This window comes from Poecile atricapillus, chromosome 1 (genome assembly GCF_030490865.1).
Source record: "Poecile atricapillus isolate bPoeAtr1 chromosome 1, bPoeAtr1.hap1, whole genome shotgun sequence".
In the NCBI taxonomy this organism is placed as follows: Eukaryota; Metazoa; Chordata; class Aves; order Passeriformes; family Paridae; genus Poecile; species Poecile atricapillus.
Window position 1 is genome coordinate 148,868,310 of NC_081249.1, and position 23,236 is coordinate 148,891,545.

General features: G+C 36.0%; 1 protein-coding gene across 10 annotated transcripts in view; it reads right to left on the reverse strand.

Moving 5' to 3' along the window:
- The window catches only part of GPHN (gephyrin), a 276,397-nt gene that overhangs the window by 167,592 nt on the left and 85,569 nt on the right, over positions 1–23,236 (reverse strand). For 8 of the 10 annotated variants that reach the window (XM_058832193.1, XM_058832174.1, XM_058832165.1 and 5 more), the window contains exon 2: positions 21,711–21,789. The exons of the other annotated variants lie outside the window; for them this stretch is intronic. In XM_058832193.1, the coding sequence (XP_058688176.1) occupies positions 21,711–21,789 (79 nt within the window). The remainder of the gene's footprint in view (positions 1–21,710; positions 21,790–23,236) is intronic. 10 annotated transcript variants of the gene reach the window in all.

A 23,236-nucleotide genomic window follows, 5' to 3' on the forward strand; every position in this document is an offset into this window, starting at 1 on the left:
AACACATAGAACATATGGACTTTCCACTGCTGCAATTTTACTTATTTATTTATTTTAATCTCAGCATGGGGAGGTGCATTCAGTGCAAAATCAGGAGGGATGCCGAGCTTCCATGAGAAGCAAAAACTATTTAAGTTTTTATTTTTACTAAACAAATTGATTAATAATTGCTCAGAAGTTCTATCATCAATACTTACATGCTTTGTGGCAAGAATTTGAAGCATGTAGATACTTTAATACCTTTGAATAAAATGAAATTAAGTATAAACAATATGGATATTTATAACATCAAGCTTTTTTTTTTAGGATTTTAGCATTTAACTGGTAAATAAATAATTCATCATTTGTAATAGACAAGTTCTACCAGATTATAGCAATTGAAATGGTCTGAGAACAAAGTACTGAAGACTAATTCTGCATTTAAGATTTTCATTAGAGATTCAAAATTTCATTTATAATTAAAACTGACTTATAAAGTCTTCCCAAATGCCAGTAGAATCTAAAAACACTCTTGCCATGTGGACCAACAGCAAAAGAGCCCACTTCCGTGCAGGATGCATGCGTGTTTGTAGTGCAGAGGAATGATTGTACTACGCTCCATCTGATTGGTAATCTAAATATGGAATTCATACATTAAATCAAACAGACAGAAATGTCAGATAGATTTAAGTAAAAATGTGTTCAGTGACTTTGAAAGTTCCCACCGGGGCATCAGATGCTTGACCAGCCAGCTCATTAAACAACATGAGCAAGATTTGAAATTTCCTGAGAGAAAAAATATGCAGAAGCAGACAAAAGTCATTATCACAAAACCAGTAAAACTCTCACCATTTAGATAAAGAAATATATATTTAACATCCATGTTGGGATTTAGTCAGTAGACTGAGGACTTTGAAACACTGTATGAAAAGTATTTCTAATAAGTGTCAAGACAATAATATACGTTATTGTCTTGACACTTTACTTCATCCTACAGGAAATACCATTGTAGGGCAAAATATATATTTGCATTTTTTTCCAGCAAGTATATACCTAGGAGAGATACAGAGCATTTGCACATATATATTGCTGGCAACTGCCTGTCAGAAAATCCTCACCTACCTTAAGTGAAAGCAAAATTTTTGGGTGCTGGAGAATGACCTTTTGCCTACCTTGGAAGGCACTGCAAATTAAAGGATTTAGGTGATCTAATAAGGATTGCAATGATCTGCCTGGAAATGAGAGATTTCACTGGTAAATTACCACAGCAGCTTGTAGAAACCTATGCAGGAAGATAAAGCTATTTTCACTGACACTCCTATCATTTCAGTTGATCTCTATTTGCTCCTACCCAAATGTAAAAGAGAGACCGTCTGGATCAAATATTAAGAAGTCTTCCTATAAGAATAAATTGACCCACAACTAGTAGAAACCAAAAAGTTAATTTTCATAGAAATTAACATGGTCTATCTCCCCTAAAGTCTTATCCAACAAGAAATTAGTTTTAAAAACATGGCACTTCCCCATGAACCCTTCAGACTGTTTTCATTTATATGATGCTCACATTCCACTACAATACTATAATTTTCTTTCAACAACTTTAGTGCATATTTTCTCTTTCATTTTCGGACATTCATGCATGTAAACATGCTTGTGAAGCATAGTTAGACACAGAAAGTCTACGTGCCAGTTTATGCCAAGGTTAAAAAAAATCAAGTGCTTATTTTAAAGAGAGGAAGTTTGACTGAGATACATAAAACCAGAAAATGTAACAGAGGAACATTTGATGTTGAAGAACAGGCTGGAATGAATTGCAGGTTGAAAAGTGCAGTCACAGTATTTTCTACAATCAGGCAAAAAGACATCCAGAAAATATCTTTATTCAAAAAAAATCAGTAAGAATTAAAGGTGAGAGCAGGATAATTCAAACTTGGAAAGAATAAAATGTGGAGAATATGTGGGAATGGTCTGATCATTCCAGATTCTAGACCAAATTTTTTCTTTGCAATTTACATCACAGGGCTTATGGATGAACACCATAAAAAATAAAATAAAAATAAAAAAATCCTACAATACTGAAATTACAAGAATGAGAGAGGCGTGTCAGAGACAAGCAGCATCCAAAAAGGCTAACAAACTTGTTCATACAGTACTTCACCTTCTGGAAGCTCTAACGCCACATTCCAGAAATATGTTTAGTATGTGTAAAATCGAGCTTACAACCAGTGGCAGTTTTGTTATACGTATATTTCTCCACAGTTAAATTCAGAAGTAGAATTTGCTGGTTTTCTTTTTTCTTCATACATTAGTGTGTTTGCATAATATACATATACTGATTGCCCTGTGTGGCCTAAATGGGTGAATTAAATTCTGTTTAAAATAGTAATCTGACTCCAAGGGTGTTTTCTTAGTGTATGCTCTGTGCTGGGGAATGTGAAAAGGAAAAAGAAAAATCTGTTTAGCCACAGAAGGGAGTCAGAGGAATAAAACAACACCACATTTGATCTGTCCTCATACCTAGAAGGAACTTCCTATAGACAAACAGTATTACTGACAATGCTACGAGTAAGATTTCATTGCATGCCTCACATAGTTATCTCCATTTCAGATAATGTACAGTTACTTCTGAAGTCATCATCATCATCCATATTTTACAGCTGCTTATAAAATATCTGTATGGTTCAAACTCAAGATACTGAAAAGCACTTTGTTATTTATATATTATTGGCTATGTGTTTTTAAAACTCATTTTTGTTTTCTGTAGTTGTCATTCTCTTTTTCTTTGCATCTGATCATTTAAATGTCAACATGAAATTTCTAAATGAATTTAAAAAAACACTTGATGTATTGTCTCTGCTATTCATGCCACAACACATTACAACCTGACTCTCATTATTCAGAAACATGGCAGGCTGGGAACATGTGGATCTTGGACAACTTACGAAGGCTTTGATTAAATGTGTTCATGCATTTTGTTCCATTCAGGTCCCAAAAATAATTTCGACTTTTAATTTTTAAATAGCTTGCACAAACAGAATCCATTGGCAAAATATAACTGTTTAATTCTCCTTACTTACAGCTTTAATTTACCTTGTAAGTCACTAACAGCTATGTTCTTCTTCCATCTATTCTGTACGATGTTCTCTTAAAAGCAAAAATAATAGTTAGAACAACCCCCTCTGGCTCCATCTTCCAAAGCCTTTCTCTCTTTTTATTGCTCCCCATATAAATATGAGTTTAAGATGAGACTGCAAGGTTACTGAGTAGACCAGAGCACTCACTGTCACATTCCTTTGGGTGACAATGGCCATAGCATGCCCCATAACTTCAACATGTCTCCAGCAATTCCCAAGCTGAAGAATACGGATAAGGCAGAGATTTGATCTCTTCCTCAGTTTCTGCCCCAACACAGGAATGAAAACAGATAAAGTGAATCCTGGAAAATAAAATATTTCTGTAAAAATAAGTAACTTCTTTGAGCACTGGCACGTTTATTCCATGTCAGGCAGGCCTGGTAAATTTGTCTAGATAAATACAGAAAAAGTGACAGGAGGAGGGTATCTCACCGAAAGGAGAAATTTTGTCTAGAAGTCTCTGCCACTTATAAGTGTACTTGGAAATTATAACCCCACAGAGGTTTAAAAACAAAAAATTAAAGCAGTAGGGATCTTTCACTTGCCAGCATGTCTGTATTGGTCTCCCTTTTCTCACAAATAATCAATTTCATGTATCCGGAGAATATTCTTGAAAACTGCTCGACCTGCAATCCTACCAGCAAGTACCACAGACAGCTTAGATGTGTTCCCAGGGATCTGAAATAGCCCCTATATAAACCATGATCACAGAATCACATTGGAAAAGATTGAGCATCATGGATTTTGCTTCTATTACACACCCTGAACCACAATATATTAATTGAAAGGCTGAGTCCCTGACTAGCAATAGGTAAATGACCAAGGTGACCAACACTAGCACTGCTAATACTTCCCACAGTACTTGCTGAGCCACAGTGCAGGAAGGAAATCAAAGATGGTTAGGGCAAGTCTACCTGCAAACTGGTAGGGAGGACAGCACAGTGTATGCACGACTCTCATGGATAACAAAAAACAAATACATGAGGTTTGTGTACAGAGATAGCTGGGCTTTGTGAATAAACCACTGTAAGAAACTGCAATTTCTCCTGCCCAATCGGTTTACTATTTTACTCCAAACAAGCAGTTATAATTATTATGAAACCTGCCTTTTCCTACCAGAACTAGCACTAAACACCCTCACTCCTTAGACAGTAATAGTAATAACCAAAAAAGCTAGTTACAAAAGCCCAGAAATAATCCTATAATTTAGTCTATACTGAAATGAGTTGAAGTGATACCTAAACTTAGGAACTGAGCTAAACTGCAGCATTGCATTAAGAAAGAACATTTAAAGAACGGATAGAAAAAACATTATAGACAATGCCAGTACAAGATATTTTAGGACCTTAACCTGTGGTTAAACTACAAGATCATATTATGCTGGCAATGCCATACTATAATTGCTTTACAAAGTTTTATTCTATTTTGGAATTGCTTTTGTGATCAAAGCACTTAGAAGTAGATGGGTGGTGCCATCAGGTCAAGCAATGGAAGAATCTCTTTCATTTAAAACATAAAAGGTGGATCTAGAAAACTGGTGGATCAAAGACCATTTACAAACTGAAAGAAAATTCCAGATTTTGTATCTTATAAATATTCCCCCTCCCTTCCCTCTAGCAGGATATCATGGGTAGATTTTACTAGGTTATTTTAACATAAACTATATTGTCAGCTATATTTTCATCCAGAACATGTCAGGACAAATAGTGATGCTATCCCTCCACAATAGCAGTCAACGCTTTAGTTCCTATTTCCTCCAGCCACATCACCTGACTTTAAATGCTCACTGATGCATAATGTTACCCTAGATAAGTGTCAAGATACATTTCATAGCTGCAGTGCCTCTATACCTTAAGCTGCTAAGAAGGCATGCTTCTCCAAATTCAGCAGTGTTTTTCACAGCTGAGAAACATGATTACCCAGTGCACATTTACTTGGCTTCATAAATCAGACAATTATTATAATAAATGGCGTTTTAAGAAAAGATAGACTTCTCATTCTCTGAAGCTTAGATTACAGATGTTTAGTATGAAAATCAGAATATCCTCTTTCGTCTTACTTAAGGAAAAGGAAATATTCAGTAAAAGCATTCCCTCACTGATTCACCTTCACAAATCTTATATAATAACTTTTCCAAAATCCACTTGCACTGAACTCAAAACCATTTTTAAACAAATAAATAAAATGTGGGAGAAACCTTTTGCAAATAAAAGAAAGTTGAAGTTGAGTACCTGATACCTGAACATGTCCATTCCAAGGTTATCTTTCTGTCACATCTCTTGATCAGCTCACAGTTCAGCTGATCTTTACTCCACAGTGGCCAGATCTTTCAGTGAAGCACAGTGACTCCACTTGTGCCACATAGGCCACTACAACATAAAACTCTACAAGTAGATTTTTTTAATTTCTCATTGAGTTTACATTGATAAATTCATACACTATTGTAGCATTATTGGCATTTCTACTCTTGCCCCAGCTCAGTTTCATCCTCAGAACTGCACTGAGCCATACATGAGCAAAACAGAACAAAAGCTTTTGAACTGTTTCCTTCCCCCCAGTCTTTCCCCCTTCTAAAATTAGCTGAGTAAGTAGCTATAATAAAGAAATACTTCAGAGAGAGTTTTTGTATTATTGGAGAATTCTCTTTCATAGAGCAATTCAACCTATGACACAGTTTTGCATTAAATTGAATTAGAGAAAGTATATGGCACTAGGAGTCTTCTGATTTTACAATAAGTTAAAATAATAACTCTAACTCTGAACATTTTCTAGTGACAGATACTTGAATGATGCATCATAATGCAAGCTTGCTACTTGTTTTCTAAAATGTTTACTACCTCTTCTGGCAGAATTCTCAGAGCTTTTATTAACAACTGAACTACTAAACGCAGGAGATGAAGGAAGAAAAGAAAAAAAACCAACCAACCAAAACCTTGGGTCTATTTGTTATTTTCAGCGAGCTATACCAGCATCCCACATGAGATCACAGCCAACTCTGTAGCACAGTGAGAGTGGCACTGAGCCACAGCTAATAAACCATGCTGGGAGGAAAAGCATGTTGGCTTGTACTCAGCACTGGGCTGCAGACATCTCTCTTACAACCAGCCAGCTCAGAGTACTCGCTTGGCCTTATTTGTCAAGAGCTATTAACAAGGGAATAGGTAAATGACATTAATTACGTAATTTAAATATAAAACATATAAAATATGTTGCATGTTATAACAGTGTAATTAGAAACAGTGTGTTGTTCCATGAGAATGATGCAAAGGAATAATTCTTATCAGCAAATATAATTCATTTATATCCATTTGAGATCTTTCAAATTAAAATTGGGAAAGAGCTACTTGAAAAATTTTTAGTTACTTTTTTTTCACTTAAAAATGTAATTCAGTTAAAACAAAAATAGTTGTGCATCGTAAAATTTTATCAAAGTTCCTCAGTGAAAGGTTTTATAGACACTTTGATATGAAATCAAATATTCAATTTTTTTGTTTGCCAGTTTCATTTCATGTTCAACATTTCACTCATTTTTACTGGCCAAGTACAAAATATTTATTGCTAATGTCATCTGCTTTCTTCTTCCTCATGGACTTGCTTGTGTTTTCTCAATATTTTTACCTCCACTTGATCACAGTGGCATAAGAAATTGAAGTTATCCATTCAGTATTTCTCCCTTAATCCACACCCACACCCCCCAACCCATCCCACTATTAGACTTTTTATTAATAGCAGTTGTAAAACAAACACTTCTCTCATTTCAAGGCATAGCTTTCCTTTCACAAATTAATCAACAGTATCAGTCAGAAAAAGTTTTATTTTCTACTGCCTGGAAACATGATCTATAGCTGTGAAACAGACTATTTAAAATGGCTCTTGATTATTAGATTCTGGTGAGAATAATTCATTTTTAGCAATTTTACCAAGACCAGTCTCTTGCCTCTGCTCAGCACAAGACCTTTAAATCTTAATTTTCCTTTTCTCGAGGCTGAGTAACATACAGTAAATCACTTTCCTCCAGTGATTGTTAGATTTTCCTCCTGTAACTAGCTACTGCAGAAGATGGCGTATTTTATCCTGTAAGATTGTTACAAGAGCACCCTCAAAAGAAGGAAAAGAGGCAGGCCTGCTGCAGAGCACAGGAACAACGCAGGTTAGTGATCAACTTCAGTTGGCGTTCTCTTCCATGGGTCTTAAGACAATGCAGCAACAGAACAGCTGTAACATCTGAATGGTGCAGATGTATTTGAATGTCTTATTTCATCATTCACTCCTGTTTCAGACTAATAGAATGTCAAAACATTTTCTGATAAAGTCTCTCATCAAGAGCAGCTTTTGCTGTGATAGAAAGGACATACACCAGCACGGAGCCCAACTTTGCTGAAGGAAGTAGTCAAATATGTCAAACCTCCTTTTCATAAACCTGTCAGTGGTCTGATCCTTTGCAGTACTCAGTATTCCTGTGTCTTAAGAAATACACATTGCTTTATGTCCCTCTAATTGTAGAAACTACAGATGCCTACCTCTTTGTGGATATACTTACAGTTCTTGTCCAAATACTTCCAATAACTCCAATACAGTTTCAAAACTTGCCCTTAATGACCCTGAATAATTTCTCATTAATGATTACTGATGTTTAATTTATCCCTTCATTCTTCTCCAGTGATGATTCCAACTTAATCCTTCTGTAAACTGTCTGAATACAATCACAGAGAACAGGGTAACACAAAAGCTCGCTGTTAGGGCAGCTAATAATTTGGAATCTAATATCTGTTAAAAATATTCAGCTAGTGTCCTGTCCTGTGCAGAAGAACAGAAATAGTACAAAGAAATCATCATTTCATGTGCCAAAGTAGCACCAAAAAATCATGGTCTTGAGAAGGTTCTGTATATATAGACCATTGCCTTAAATGAAGAGGAAAACTCTGGGAGAAACTGACAGAAAGAAAAGATGTGAAGAATGAAGATCCGTCTGATAAATAAAGGAACTCTCTATTAATAAGCTCTCATTTGAGAGCTGTTTTTCCACATAACATGAGGTTTTGGACAGGAACAGTTTTAATTAATCTGAACTTAAAGGATATTAAGACCTTGTTAAAAAGGGAGGCTTAAATCAGTTCATTGTTGGGGAATGAAAGTGATTGCTAAGATGACACTGAAACAAATCTTAAGAGAAGTTATTGCTGCATTAGAGAAATAATAAGAAGAAAGCATTTCTAAGTACTGCTAACTTAGCACAGATTACTGCTATTCCTTCACAGCAAGTCAGTGTGTTAAGCTATGCAGAAATACCCAAGCAGGCAAGCTAATGAAAAGCTTGGATACTGGTAACAGTGGTGTGACTGAAATAAAAAATTATGACAAAACCTTCCTGGAAAGGTTATTGTTAGTAATATGAGAATACTCCCTGACTATTAAAAATAGCTTGTGTATATACATGCTGCAGTCATCACACAGCTCATAATGTTTATTTCCTCATGTACACAATGAAAATAAAAGTAGCAAATTGAAGATGATAAAATCCGTGACTGAGGAAGAAAGGGTTTGAATCCAAGGAAAATTTTATCTTATATTAGAGGTCTTGAGCATCATAAACATTCATACACTGGGGGAAAAAAAAAAAAAAAAAAAAAAAAAAAAAAAAAAAAAAAAAAAGCAAACCCTTTTGTTTAGCATATACAATAAATTAGCTGAAGAGATTAAAAGGCTTAAGAGTGCAGATGGCAGGACAAGGGAAACTCCTGAAGGAAGACAAAGAAAAAAACACCTTCCTAAATGTAGAACTCACCACTAATCAGTGGGATTTCTGAATAAAACCTTGAGCTGATAATCTCTTTTTCTACTAGATCTAGAAAAACTTGGGGCCATTTTTGTTTCACGTATACATCTCCAACATATTCTGCTCAACCATGCAAGCTGAAGCAGACACTTCTCAAAGGCGTTTGAGACACTAGCAAAAAGGGAGGACATTTTCTCAGTTTTGACTTCTTTAAAACACACTTCCCAAAATACTTTCATAATATAAAACTGAATTTTTTGCATAAATGCAAAATATTAGAATTAAAAATATAATTTTTTTCTGAAATCTCCAAATTTTTACTATCTCATCTGTTAATCTCCAAATCTTTACTACCTCATCTATTACCAATGCCAGTATTAGCATTAGCAAATTATGAAGCACACAGAGATAACTCCACCTATTTGAACACAAACATTATCTTTAAATCTTACTCAGTTTTTGGTCACAAATTTGTTCCTTGAGGATGTATTTCTAAGGTTGATAACTTTTAAAAACAATACAAAACATACTGCTAAAAATATGAATCAGTCTGTGAAGTGTGCTGCTTCATCCCCTCATACACAGAATTGCCCTTGAAAAGCTATTTGCCTAAGGCTCATGGCAAGCAGCATTCCTTCTTAAGCCAGGGAGAAGTAGTAAAAAACTAAAATAACTGTATTTCTTTGATTTTTTCTGGCAAATTTCTGGTTTTAGGAAGGATTCAATGCTGAAGGATTCTGAAAAAATGCATTTTAAAGTAAACTGTACTAAAAGAATACTGTCTGAATACAGTAACATTCTTACAAGCTTAAAATACTTTATTTTAACTCTACTTACGTGAGTTTTGAAAGTAAAGATTCTGAGAGACATTTTAAATGGATTTTGGGTAAGGGTATTTACTGTGGCTTGGTGGAAAGCAAATTTTGCATTTACTTATACACACAAAACCAAGATGATCCACCTGTGGATGGGGAAGACTGGATAAGCATCACGCCATTTGGGATAAGCTTTTTCTGGGTTTTGTTGCTTATTCTATGAAAACTGATCTTAAAGAGTTCTAATGTTTCAACATTATTCAAAACTCAAATACATTCTTGAATTTTTCTTCATGGTTTGAACTCTACAAAAGAAACCTGAAATACGATAGGGTAATACTGAAGCCTCTGATCTTCCCCTGAAATTCATGCATGTTTAGATGCAGATGAGGTTCTAAACTGCATGAAACTGTTATGATAGGTTAAATTAAAACTTTTTCAAATTTTGTTCCCTAATTTTCACAGCATTACAAATGCAGTGGAGTAGGCACAATACAGTTTCCTAAACAAAATGCCAACAATGCGGGTACAACTAGAGCTCCAGGCACAAAATGGACACAACAGCTGCTCATGGTACCACACGCTGCTTCTGTCCTGAATCCTGCAGACAGCCCAGAACTACACTGGTAAAAATCTCTCAGCCACATCACCCTCTATTCTCTTTTTCTGGATGTGACAAGCAAAACAAAATTACATATTAATGTATTTCCTGGATTATTTGCAATCTATATAGTGAATGGCTTTCCTGGCTCTGTTAGAACAGTGTTTTTTTATGTTAGCAAAAAAGGGAAAGAATACATTAAAGGTATCTTTGTGTGCACCTTTTGGAAAAATGGAACACAGTAGACTAAAAATCACCACCTCATAAGTAATAATTACATCCTTTGTTAAAATGAAGAAGTTTCAATCATGGATTCCCCCATTTAATAGTCTCTCCCTAACATACTCTGTTTTTGAACACTTGCTACTGAACATTTCCACATACTATACTAAGCTATGGAGCACATTAATTGTGTAGAATGCTTGTGACAATGAGAAAAATACTGAATGAAGAAGGGTTAAGGAAAAAAAAAGAACCTGAATGTGCATTTTTTAAATAGGTGTTACAGTCGTGTCAGTGACATGACACTTACTCTAGAGCAAGTATTTTCTAAATCAATCACCTATCTGAAAATGACACTAATAACAAATATCAAAAGGATGCACTGCATTTCCAACCAGAAATATAGACAAGATAAATTCTTGTATCTGAAACCAAATAACCAATAAAAAATATAATTTTAATAGAGTAAGAATTTCTCCTTAGTAGAATATAAGGAAGGGAATGAAAATGATGAAGGAAGAAGAAATGAAAAGATGAAGAAATGATGAAGAAGAGAGATGCTGTAGTTAAAGAAGGACCAAAAAGCTTACAACAGAATTCATAAGGGTATAAAGGAAAGCATTTGCTGCTGTAGTGTAACTGTGTTTCTTTGACATAACTGTCTGTGGAAAATCACTTGAGGTAATTTTTCAACCCTTAGTATGTCAGTTTTGAGCTCAATGCTGTCTTCATCCATAAAAAAACACTTAAGTCCTGGTCAAACTCTTGTGATGTTTATATGGTAACGTGAATAAAAGGGAGAAGTCTAAGTGAAGAATCCATGTAAAATTCAAGCTGTAGCGAGAGAAAGTGAGAAAAGCAGACATTAAAAAACCACTTTTACTACAGAATAGCTATAATTTTCTCTCTTAAGCCACCATCTGCATAGATTTCTGCTGTATGCTGTTAAAAAATGATTTTATAGGAGTGCCCCCAAAAAAGTTATGGCAGGACAATTCTAATTAGGAAAGCAATCTAGAATTGAAATGCAGTGAGTAATATTGCATAAAAGCATGAACAGATTTCTGCATAGCAATTTTCTGTGTATCAGCATCAGAACCATTCCTAAGATGTGTAACAATGGCTTCCTTTACATCTCTGTCCTATTTTAATATTTCAGTAGCAGATTATGCAATCCCCCCCCGGCTAACCTAATCTATACTGCAAACAGGCACACAAATTTCAGAGAGGCCTTCTCTAAATAAGGCATTCCTTCAAATACTTACAGCTTAGACAAAATGTAGCCTCTCCTACAAAGAGAATCACATCCAGGGTCAGCTCACAATCACTTTTCAGAGAAGTTCAGAAAATCATTTAGTAATTTTTAATAGTGAGATTGGAGCAGAGAGATTTTCTATCGTGTAGACAACCACCAAAAGCCATTTGTTGAGATGGTTCTGTTCCTCCATTACTGGGAGTTCCAAATTTAAGTTTAGCCACATCAGGGAAGCCCTCCCTACTTTGAGGGACAAGAGGAGTTTTCTCATGAAATGGAAAAAAAAATTCAAGTTTCTGGGTGCTCCATTCTTTATGAAAGTACTACTCCTGAAAGAAGTATACAAAAATTTCCATAATAGCTCAGTCTAAACGTGCACACAACTCAGTATGTTTATGGTGCTAAGAAACAAATGCTTAGGGAATAAACACATGACACAGAACATGATTTGTTTCCTGGTACACACTTACTACCTCTTGCTGCCTTCGGTTCAGGAGCTTTCCTGACCTAGATGCTGCATGCAGTTCATTGGCTCTAACAGCCACAGTAGGTATATCAGCCTAATTCCTTTATTTGTAGCTATCATTTATACTCCAGGCTCTCATATGATGTTACATCAATTATGAAACATCCAGTTCTGCTACACTTGAACAAGTATGTACTTTTATTAATTTTAAACCTGCTGCTCGATTTTTTTCCTGTCACAATTTCTGATCTGTGAAAAACAGTGAATAATTGCCTCTGACTTTTTTTTAATGCTATTCATTCTGTATACCTCCACCATATGTTATTTCTTCGTTAAAGTGTAAAATTCTGGTCCATTTAATTTCTTTATGTGGAAGCTGTTCCAAATCTCTGCTTAATCTTATCATCCATACCATACCCCCACTAGAAGTTAATAAAGTAGTCAAGATTTAACCATATTCGAGGTTTATAGCCATATAAATAGGTCTTCTGTTTAGTTCTTGACTTTTTTAGTAAGTTTTTTTCTTTTCTGAGTATACAGAAACACACTTAATGCACTACAGAGTATTAAGAGAATCTTTTCAGAGCATTATCTTAACAAATGCAGTTAAGATCAGCACCGAACCATTTCTTACCTGCAGATACACCAAAAAATATTTTTCATAGTGTAGACACTATGAGAAGACAACCCCCTTTAAATACCCAGAAAAGAACAGAATATAAACAGAAACAAAGACTAAAGTTTGAAAGAATGAAGTCAGGTGAAGAGTCAAGTTAGCTGAGACTTGGATGAAGCCTGGAGGTGGCAAAATAGGCTAGAAGAAGCTGTTTGAGTTTTGAGACTCATAGATCCTCAGATGAAAACAGCAAATGCCGTGAAAAGACCCCCCCCCCCCCAAAAGAAGCCTGAAGTTAAAAGATCGAGGCAAGTTTAGGTCCCCACTAGAAGTCTGGAGATTACAACTAGAAGCTGTGGTGGATTTGGGTTGGGTGAGAAGACAAAATGCAAAGCCAGAGAGCTGTACAGCATAACCCGTCAAGGAAATCCCTATTATACATTAAGATTTTAAAAATTATTTGGATTGTGGTTTTAAAAAATAGAGTATTGACCAGGAAGCTGGGCTGCTATGCCATTAAATTCCAAAGTAAATGACTGGCTGTAAAATCACATTCAATCAAATGAACATTTTACATTCTACTCCAATCTATTATTAATTATTAGTGCAAATGATTACAGAGGGAAGTCTTCTGGTACTTAATTCTGAGACTGTGACAGTACTTGGTACATACTCAATTTTCCTACTTCTTCTGTAAAAATCATTCTGGTCTGGTCCTGAATATACCCAGACACACAGGAAGCTTGTCTATATTCCTTCCAAATGCAAAGGAAAGAAGTAATTTCAAAAATTATTTATATTTTTTTTAATTACAAAAAGCATTACAATTACAGTATTACTCATATGTCAACTAAGTCTGATTGGGATGGAATTGACTTTCTTCAGAGCAGGTGGTTGCACCAGAGTTGCTGTGTTTTAGATTTGTGACTGAAAAGTGCTGATAACACACCAATGTTTTCACTATGGTGGAACAGTGCTTGTAAAACATCGAGACCTTTTCTTTCCCTGCTCTGCAAGTCAGGATGGGGATAGGGAAGAGCTGGGAGGGAGCACAGCCAGCACAGCTGACCAACGGGATGCTCCATACCTTAGCACTGTGCTCAGCAGTAAATGCTCCAGGAAAGGAGGAGGAAGAGGGTACATTAGACATTGCAGTATTTGTCTTCTCAGGCAATTCTTGTGTCTGCTGAGGCCTGGCTTCCCAGAAACTGGCAAAACATCTGACTGCTGATAAGTATTAAGGCTCTTTCTTGTACTATCGGAGAATAGAAGTTATTAAGACAATGGGATTTAAAAATTGCACTTGGAAAAATAAAAAATTGGCATGAATTTGAAGTCAGAAGCACAGTGGGCAATTTTAAAATGAAGGTTTAAAACAAACACAGAAATAACTTTTAATCAACTGTGATACTCACTAGTCTAAAACTTGATACAGATTTCTGAACCTGTGTCGTATGTATTTCATATTCAGACTACAGACAGCAAACATAATGAAACAGAGCACGAAGGGCACAGCTTTTCTTTTGAACCCTTAAAAATTCCTAACATTTTCATTTATTTTCCTAAATGAAAGTTTAGGTACACTTAATAATAACAACAACAAACTTTAAATCTGAAAATGAAGGATCTACTAAATCTCTATAACCAATGATGAAGTGTCTTACTTCAATGAACATGACATATCCTTACAGATCATATAAGTAGAGAAAATCCCTAAACTTGTTTCGATAGAGAAACATCATATATCCATGTTACAGATCCTATACATAGAGAACGTCCCTAAACTTGTTTAAATAGAGGTTCCTGGCTAACAAGCCTGAAGCAGTGCATCCCTACATCACCAGAGAAGTACAGACTTAATTCTGAAACTAGTAGTAGAACTGAAAAGAGAGATGGAACACCCGAGATTGCAGCTGACATGCAAACAACCAACCCTCTCCCCTCAACAATACTTATCAGCCCAGACACAGCACTGGGGCTGCACAGGCTCTAGTTCTAGAACAACTTACGCAGTTACTTGATTAGCTCTAAATTCCTTAATTGCAGACTACCACAGCATGTTGCAAGAGCAAAAAGAAGAAATTTCCTTCTAAGAATTTGGTAACTGTATGATAAGAGAAGACATGTTTGTTCTGAATGCAACTACTATTGGTAGATAAAGCTGACACGGAGCTTTAAAAAGGTTACAGGACACTGCTTTGGGCCAAGATGTAAAAATTATTAGAGTTGAGAGTTACTAAGTGCTTTAAAAAGACATTTTCTTATGTTCTGCTTTGTGCAGTCTGCTGCTATGGGTTTGCTTAAGACAGATGAAGTTGTTCCTATAGGTTTATGAGTCATTAAGCTTAAACAGCCAAAGGACACATGCAATATTAGCCATTTTTGCTAGAAACTGCCAAGGAATCTCGTAGGTTGTGAAATTTTTTTCCTGAAGTGCAAGTAACACGGAAAACATGTAGAGACTTGTTCATATGACTGGAGGTGAAAAATATTTGGCAAATGAACAACAGAACATCCTCTGTGATATATCTGATGAAGGCTGGCTGGACTACGGAGAAGCCAAGGGAGGAGACTGGCTGAAGAAGAAACCCTGGACACTTAAGGTCTTATCCGTGTTTTTATTATCTTGAAGGAAGGGCAAATACAATATTTTATGGCACATGAAGACTCTGCTTGCACTTGAAGCAGATAAAGGATTGTCTCAATCTCTCAGATCAACCAGAAATCATAAGGATAGCATTAAGCCAATTTTAGGTATATCAACTTTAAGAAGTAATTACTATTAGATTAGACTCATCCTTATGAATTCCTTTAGGCAGGTCTCAGATCTTTGGAAGTTTGTCAAGTACAACTTTTTCACTAGATTCAATGCTTAAAATAGGCAGCACTTCTGTAATGCTCAGCATTGCTCCTCTGCATAATAGAGTAGTCTGGGATACCACATATAGCACTCCAGTTGTCCTAATAAAGATAACCTGATAAAATCACTTGGTGCTGGATAGATGAGATCAGGAGGCAAGAGAAGCAGAGAAGTTTTTTTGTAAGCCTATTAGAGAAAACATGCTAATATAGTCAAATAATGGACAAACAACTGAGCATGAACTCCCACTAGAAGGCTGGTGCACAACAAGATAACTGTGGACAGAATACAAAATAAGTGTTTCCTCTCTGTACAGCCTTACTGATACCAGCAATTAAACAAAAGAAACAGGCATGATATTCAAATATTCTAACAGGCATTGAAAAACTAGAAAGACCACACAAAGGGGAGAGGGTGTGAACTGGTATCCTCACAAAACTGAATTTGTAATTTTCAGCAAGACAAAAAATGCCACTGGTTCTCAAATGATGAACAAAACCCAGAAAGTATGAACTACAATACTTCCCGTTTTCCTCAAAAACTGCTAGACAGGTTCCTCCATGTGAAGATGGAAACTGAAGTTTTAACAGACTTAACAGTTCATTAATCAAGTCCTCAATCACAGAACAGGTAAGGCTGGAAGGGACAACTGTGGGTCATCTTAAGAGCACATTGCATGGGATTGCATCCAAAACAAGACACAGCACTCCAGCTGAGCCTCACAGGGCTGAGCAGAGGGGCAGGATCCTCTCCCTTGACCTGCTGCCAATGCTCTTCCTAAGGCAGCCCAGGATCCCATTGGCCTTCTTGGCCACCAGGACACTGCTGGCTCAGGGACAGTTTGGTGTCCACCAGCACCCCCAGGTCCTTCTCCACAGAGCTGCTTCCCAGCAGCTCAGCCCCAGCCTGTGCTGGTGCCTGGGGTTATTCCTGCCAGGGGCAGGACCCTGCACTTGCTGCTGTTGATTTCAGACAGTTCTTCTCTGCCCATCTCTCCAGCCTGCTGAGGTTCTTCTGTGGGGCTGCACAGCCCTCTGGGGTGTCAGTCACTCCTCCCAGCTTTGTGTCCCCAGTGAACCTACTGAGGAGGCATCTCCCCTTCATCCAAGCCATCAATGAATTAAGGTAAAAAATTCTGGGCCCAGCACTGAACCTTTAGAAGACACCACCAGTGACAGCCTTCACTTAAACCCTGTGCCACTGACTGTAACCCTCTTGGGACCTGCTGTTCAGTTAGTTCTCAATCCATCTCAATATCCACTCATCCAGCCCACACTTCCTGAGTTTGCCTATGAGGATGCTGTGAGAGGCAGTGCCAAAAGCCTTGCTGAACTCAAAGCAGAAAATACCCACTGCTACTCCCTCATCCATCCAGGTATTTGTTTCATCCTATAGTGCATCTTAGGTACTCAGTAAGATTTTTAAAAAATAGAGCTCCTCAATAATTCCATTATCATCTTCAGTCCTTATTATTACAAATTCTAAGGATCTCACAAATGCTTCCCAGAAGAATTACCTAGTTCCTCCTTCTAAGGCTGTAATAAGGGATAAAGATGACTTCTGTGAGATTTCCATCTCCTGTCATGGACAAATGGAACTCAGACTTAATCCACAAGTTTCTAACATAGGCCTATTACAGTTTTAGTTGTCTTTCTAATGTGATTACATGGACAGTAAACAACATTTTCTTCCCACAATGTTTTCCTCTCTGTAGTATATACTTATTAAAACAAGTTCTAATTTCCTGTCAAAAGTTACCTGTTCTTACATTTTAGATTTATCTGCTCTCATAATCAGTGTGAAGGAGACATGAAACACAGTTTAGATTTGATGTGATTTTGCCTAGAAAGAAGTTATTCAGAATCTCTTGGATATTGTTCATCTCAAAGCAGCTCTGAAGATGTTTCCAAAATAAATGCATTAGTGATTATCTGCAGCTACTGAATTGTACAGAAAGATTAAAAGCATCCTCTTTTCTGTTTAGACAAGTATTTTATGAACTCTGTAGATAGGCTAGAGCTGAAAGGAACATCTTATAAAGTGATGCTGTGAACTAAAACTTGGGAATGTCTATACGTAGAACTTCTGCTTGAAGTAGGTGGATGTCTACCTAACATTCCAATGTTCTGATGGTTCGGTCTTCAGGTGTATTTAAGTAACTTCTAGTGAGAAAAGAAAAAAAGTAGCAAAAATCTGAGAAGTTTCAGGTGAAGATATACATATTGAATTGTATCTAACCCATTTCTCTACTGAGCACCAGTTGACTATTGAGGATGGAAAAGGACAGGAAGACAGAGGAGTGAAGACCATTGAGTCTGATCATGAGCAAGGGGTCAAATGAAATGATCAATATGTTTAACTTTCCTGGAGCACCAGCCTTTTGCCTTGCTAGAGAGCCTCAAAGGTCTCCCCACAAAAGCAGAAATTTGCTAGCACCTTAAGCTGTTTCACTGCCTTTTACTTCAGCTGAATAAAATCTGAACCACCATTTAAGTATCAGCAGCCTAGTTCCTCCAATTGCACCTGCTCTCTGCAGCTCTGCTCTTCTAGGACAATGAATAGAAAAATACCTATAGTCTTCTCATGGAGACTCATCTCTGTAGAATGAAACATTTTAAGTATCTTTTATGAGTTATTGGAATAGTAGGCAGGGCATAATCTAAACCAAACCATGGGATTTGAAAATTCACGGCCACATTAAGTTACCTTTATAGGAATCAAAATAAGTTCCATCTGGTTTTTGGTCATATTAATTACACAGAAGACAAGCCAAAATGCATACATTTTCATAGAAGAAAAGAAAAAAGGGAGGAAATAAAAAAAAAAAAAAGCTTTGCTGTTCCAGCTCTCTACACTTAGGATCAAATATGTAGACTATAATCTGCAGAACTCTCCTTGACATTCTTAGATATAGACTCCAGTTTCTTTACCAAATGACATTTAGAATTTTTTCAAACTATCCAATCAATGCTGTCTAATATAAATTTAATTAATTCTTGCTCATCAGGCAAACAGAACAAACGCTTTAATAATTTTTTATATAATGTAGTCATACTTCCTCTCTTGACGCTGTTTCCTCAAATAATTAACCTGCCATGCATTACATTTTTTGTCTTCTCTTTATTTTCATCTACACACCTCTGGATCTCTAAGTTTTGTGTCCAAAACAGAGCACTGTTTTGTATATAGAGCACTGTATATAGCAGACATCCTTGAACTCCAGGGAACCCCATCTAGTTGAAGACATCCCTGCTCACTGCAGGAGGTGACCTTTAAAGGACCTTTCCAAGCCAAACTATTCTATGATTATCTGCAATGAATAAAAAACAGCACTTAACTCTCAAACTACCTTTATAGTTGAACTATGACCAACTTTTTGCAGAAATTAAATTTTTCTCTAATTAACCACTACATGAAATTTAAAGTTGTTGCATGCTTCCTTCTCCCATAATCTATAATTCCTCCCTTCAGGTTTATCTGATATGCTTGGTGTTTTGGGGTTTTTTCCTTTAGCAGAATTTTCATTTTTATTGACACACAGTAAATTGTGAGTTAATCACATACGAGTATAGGTGATCAAACAACTGATTTGAGCAGCAGAGCTTTTATTAGCATTGCTGAGAGAAATAAAAGCAGTTTAAGTTTACAGTCCTGCTCCAGCTAGAAAATCAACTGGGGAAAAAAAGACTACTCTGACAATTAGGCACACTTGATATAAACCAAACATTAATGATAAAAACTGACAATGCTGTCTATTTTATAGGTTTATTTCAGTGTAAAGACACACTTACAGCTGTCCAAAAAAAAGGCCTTCTGCAATAACAAAAGAGAAGTTGTCTGTCGCAGAGCCAAGAGTAGCAAACAAAGAGGGACAGAGCCATTTGTGAGAAAGCATGAGCATTTTTTATGTAAATCTAATATTTACATCTGAGATTACAAAGAAAAAGAGGCAAGGCATCTACAGTCAGCACAAATGAGCACTAAAGAAATCCTAAAGTGTAAATATTAAACTGGTAAGAGGATTAATCAAATGCTATTTTACGATTCCAGGTATTATTACAGGCATCAATCATAAGACAAATAGGCATAAGGCTTTAATTAAACTTTATTCTTTATTTCAAAAAAAAGATTAAAACATCTCTTTGTCTGGCACTCTCATGCTGTCCTTTGCATAACAAGGGATTCAGATCCCATGGAACCTTAGGAGTCACCTACAAAAGGCTGGGTTGAACAATATTGCCTTAGATGGTTTCTTCATTTTGGAGATTCACTCACACTGTTACATATTTTTCAAGAACTCTTAATAGGTGCTCAGTCATAGAACAGCAAGAATGTAGATTTGGAAAGACAGACCCAAGTCTATACATTCCTATCATTCGGCAGGAAGGACATTTCTCTTGCACTGTAATCTGTCACACAGCAAAGTGTCATAAGCAGTCCTTGAAACCTAACATGTATTGAGACTTTACTCAGTCTTTCAAAGTGACAAAAATGGCTATGTTTCAGTCACTTATGTTTCTTATGCTATATAAGAAACAGAAATCCGTTTAATTTCCTTTGAAGGTTACAACAATTTATTACAATATTCTTCATGTGTGTTACAGTTAAAGCAGAAAATTAAAATATTCCATTACTTCTGGTAAAAATATACAGAAAATGATCATTCTACCTCAAAGGCAATTCAACCCTCTGAAAGTAAACTCTTGAGGTGCAAGCCCAAAACTGTGTGTAGCATGTAAGCCTACCTGCAGCTCCAAAACACACATACAATTCTAAAGCAAACAAACAAAAAAGAATCAACAAAGCCAACCAACCAACCAACCAAAAATACTCAAAAAAATACCACTCAAACAGAAAAATTTTGAAAATCAAGACCTATACAACAGCCTTGACTTCAACACTTAAACAGTAATTATTGAAAGTTTATCTATTGCATTCACACTGTACATATCAAGCAACAATTATACTTGCCCCTTGTACCTCTATCATTTCACATGTAAAAATCATCAATTACAAACACTATGTCAAAATTGCCCAAGATGTATATGTGCATATATGTCATTTACCTGTAGCAACATGACAAAATAAATTCTGTATCTACTCAATTACTATAACTCCCTGTAACTGAAATAAGATGCCAAATACACCTTGTTTTTCACTCCTTCTCAATCAACACTGAAAAATTTGCTCTTTCAGTATCAAGGACCATCATGTTAGAGCTCACTGTGGAATGCACTGTCATTCATGTTAAAAAGATGTGAATTTTTTTTCTCTTTTTCCCTTCTCTCATAACAAGTGGTACACTCACATGCTAGCAAGAACATTTTCATCTACTACTAAAGTTAACAGATGAGAAAAAAAACCCCAGGAACAAAAAATAAACGCTAGCAAAAAACTGAATGACAAAGAAGGTCTGATAAAATTTCAAGTCTGGCTCAGAGGTCATGGTCATGAGATTGAATTTTATTTTAGAAAAAGATGCAATACTGAGATAAAGACCAGTTGTCTTGTGATGAAGCAAAAGTTAGACCATATGCAGATACACCTAAATTGAAACAGGTAGCAGAGGAAGAAACAAATATCAGCTGCATGAAATCAGATACAAAGAAAACAGATTCTAGATGTTAAGGTAACTGACAATAATTATCCAGTAATATTCTAACTTATTTGCACTTCCTCCTTAAAAAAAGAGGGGCAACAATGTGCACAGAAGTCCTCTATAGAAATACCAGCATGCACAATCTGTTACCTCTGATGACTCTACTGTATGTGCTCTCTGGATGTTACTTCATGAACAGAATTACATTAAAAACCAGGTAGTTTTAATAATACCTGCTTGTATTAAAGACTAACAACTTGGCAAGCATAAGCCACTAAAGCATTATATGTACTTCATCATACTACTTCTTTCTATAATTACAAAACTACTCACAAGGATTTCAGGAAGAAGCTTTGCTTTGCTTAGCAATAAGAGCCAGATACTCACAAAGAAGGGTCTTGGACCAGATCTTTAAGGTTTATCCCACTACGATCCTCGGCAAGGTTCCTGAAGCAACTGTCACTCACTAAAAAAAATAGAAATAAAATTAAAACAAAACAAAATAAAACAAACAAAATAAAATAGGAAATAAAAGAGGTGGAAATTTAAGAACGGAACACAGTTTTTTGATTAACAAAAAATGCTTTTTGGCGTTGGGTAGAATTTGAACATTCATATATAAAGTCTGATTTTCACTGAGGTTCTACCTAATTCAAAGATACATCATCTCAATGGAAAGTGAAAAACATTGTATCACAGCTTATGCAGAAATAAACTGCACAAATTCCAGGTGGTGTCCTTGCTATGTCCACCTGGAGGCACAGGAAGTCTCAAACACGAACAGCGGATGCACACACTTATCCATACACTTAACAGCAAAGTCTTTAATCATGCACTGATCCATATACTTTACTTAATCAGAAACAGTGAGAGCTCCTATGTATTTAAGTTCATAGTTATTCATGGGATAGCAAAAATGTTTAATGAGCAATAACCAAAACAAGTAATTAAGAGCAAAAATTTATTCAAGCAACTTATAAATAACTTATAAAGTGCATGTAAAGCAGGTAGTTACTGTAATAACTGAAATTACAGTAAATGTCACAGAAGTTTAGAAGAGTATTAGTGTGCTTTAATTTTCTTCACTAATTAAAATATAAAAAAAACCCAGGAGACCTAAATCTCAAGCTCCAAATTTGTTTTCTTGGCTCTCTCAGCACATGTACTCCAATCCTAAAAGCCATCTCATTTCTCTTTAATAACACCACAGTCAATTTGAGAGGTGGAAAAAGAGTAGTGGTACAAATACTTCTAGTTCAACACAGTCTCAGTTTAAAGGAATTATTTATTTCTGACTACAGCAAACTTTCAGAAGAAAACAAAGGTTGTGATATGGAAAAATCAGTGTAAGGATCAATTTCCCTTAAAGGGCAAGGTTATCTGTGAGACAAAGTTTATGAAGAAATGCATTATTGCTCATCTTTCAACACAGAATACAGCTTCACATTTGGTGAACACGTATGCATTTAAAATCATCTGCAAAAGCAAGTGTTCCTGCTTCTTTCTCTCTAAATGCAAAATACTCTCTTTAATTTACATCTCTAAGTATTCATGTGCATCACCAGCATCAAGAAAATGCAAATCATTCCCAAAATATATTGTTTTCACAGATTACAACACATACAGTGACAGACCTACCTAACATACTACAAAACTGCAAAATGTTTCTACTAGTACCTCTCGTTGGCAGTGCCTCTCACAGGCGTGAAACCTGTTAAGTCTGCTGGGAAGGACAAGTATTGGAAGAAAGCATCCCAGAAGAAGAGGCAGGCGTAGCTGATGGAACAGGTACTAGCCCTGGCCCTCAGATAAAGCCTAACAGCTAATGACTGTAAGAGAGGTATTTGTCAAGTGTTGAAACATTCACCTCAGTGCTGGAATAACCAATTGATACCCTAAGCTTCTCTGCCCCA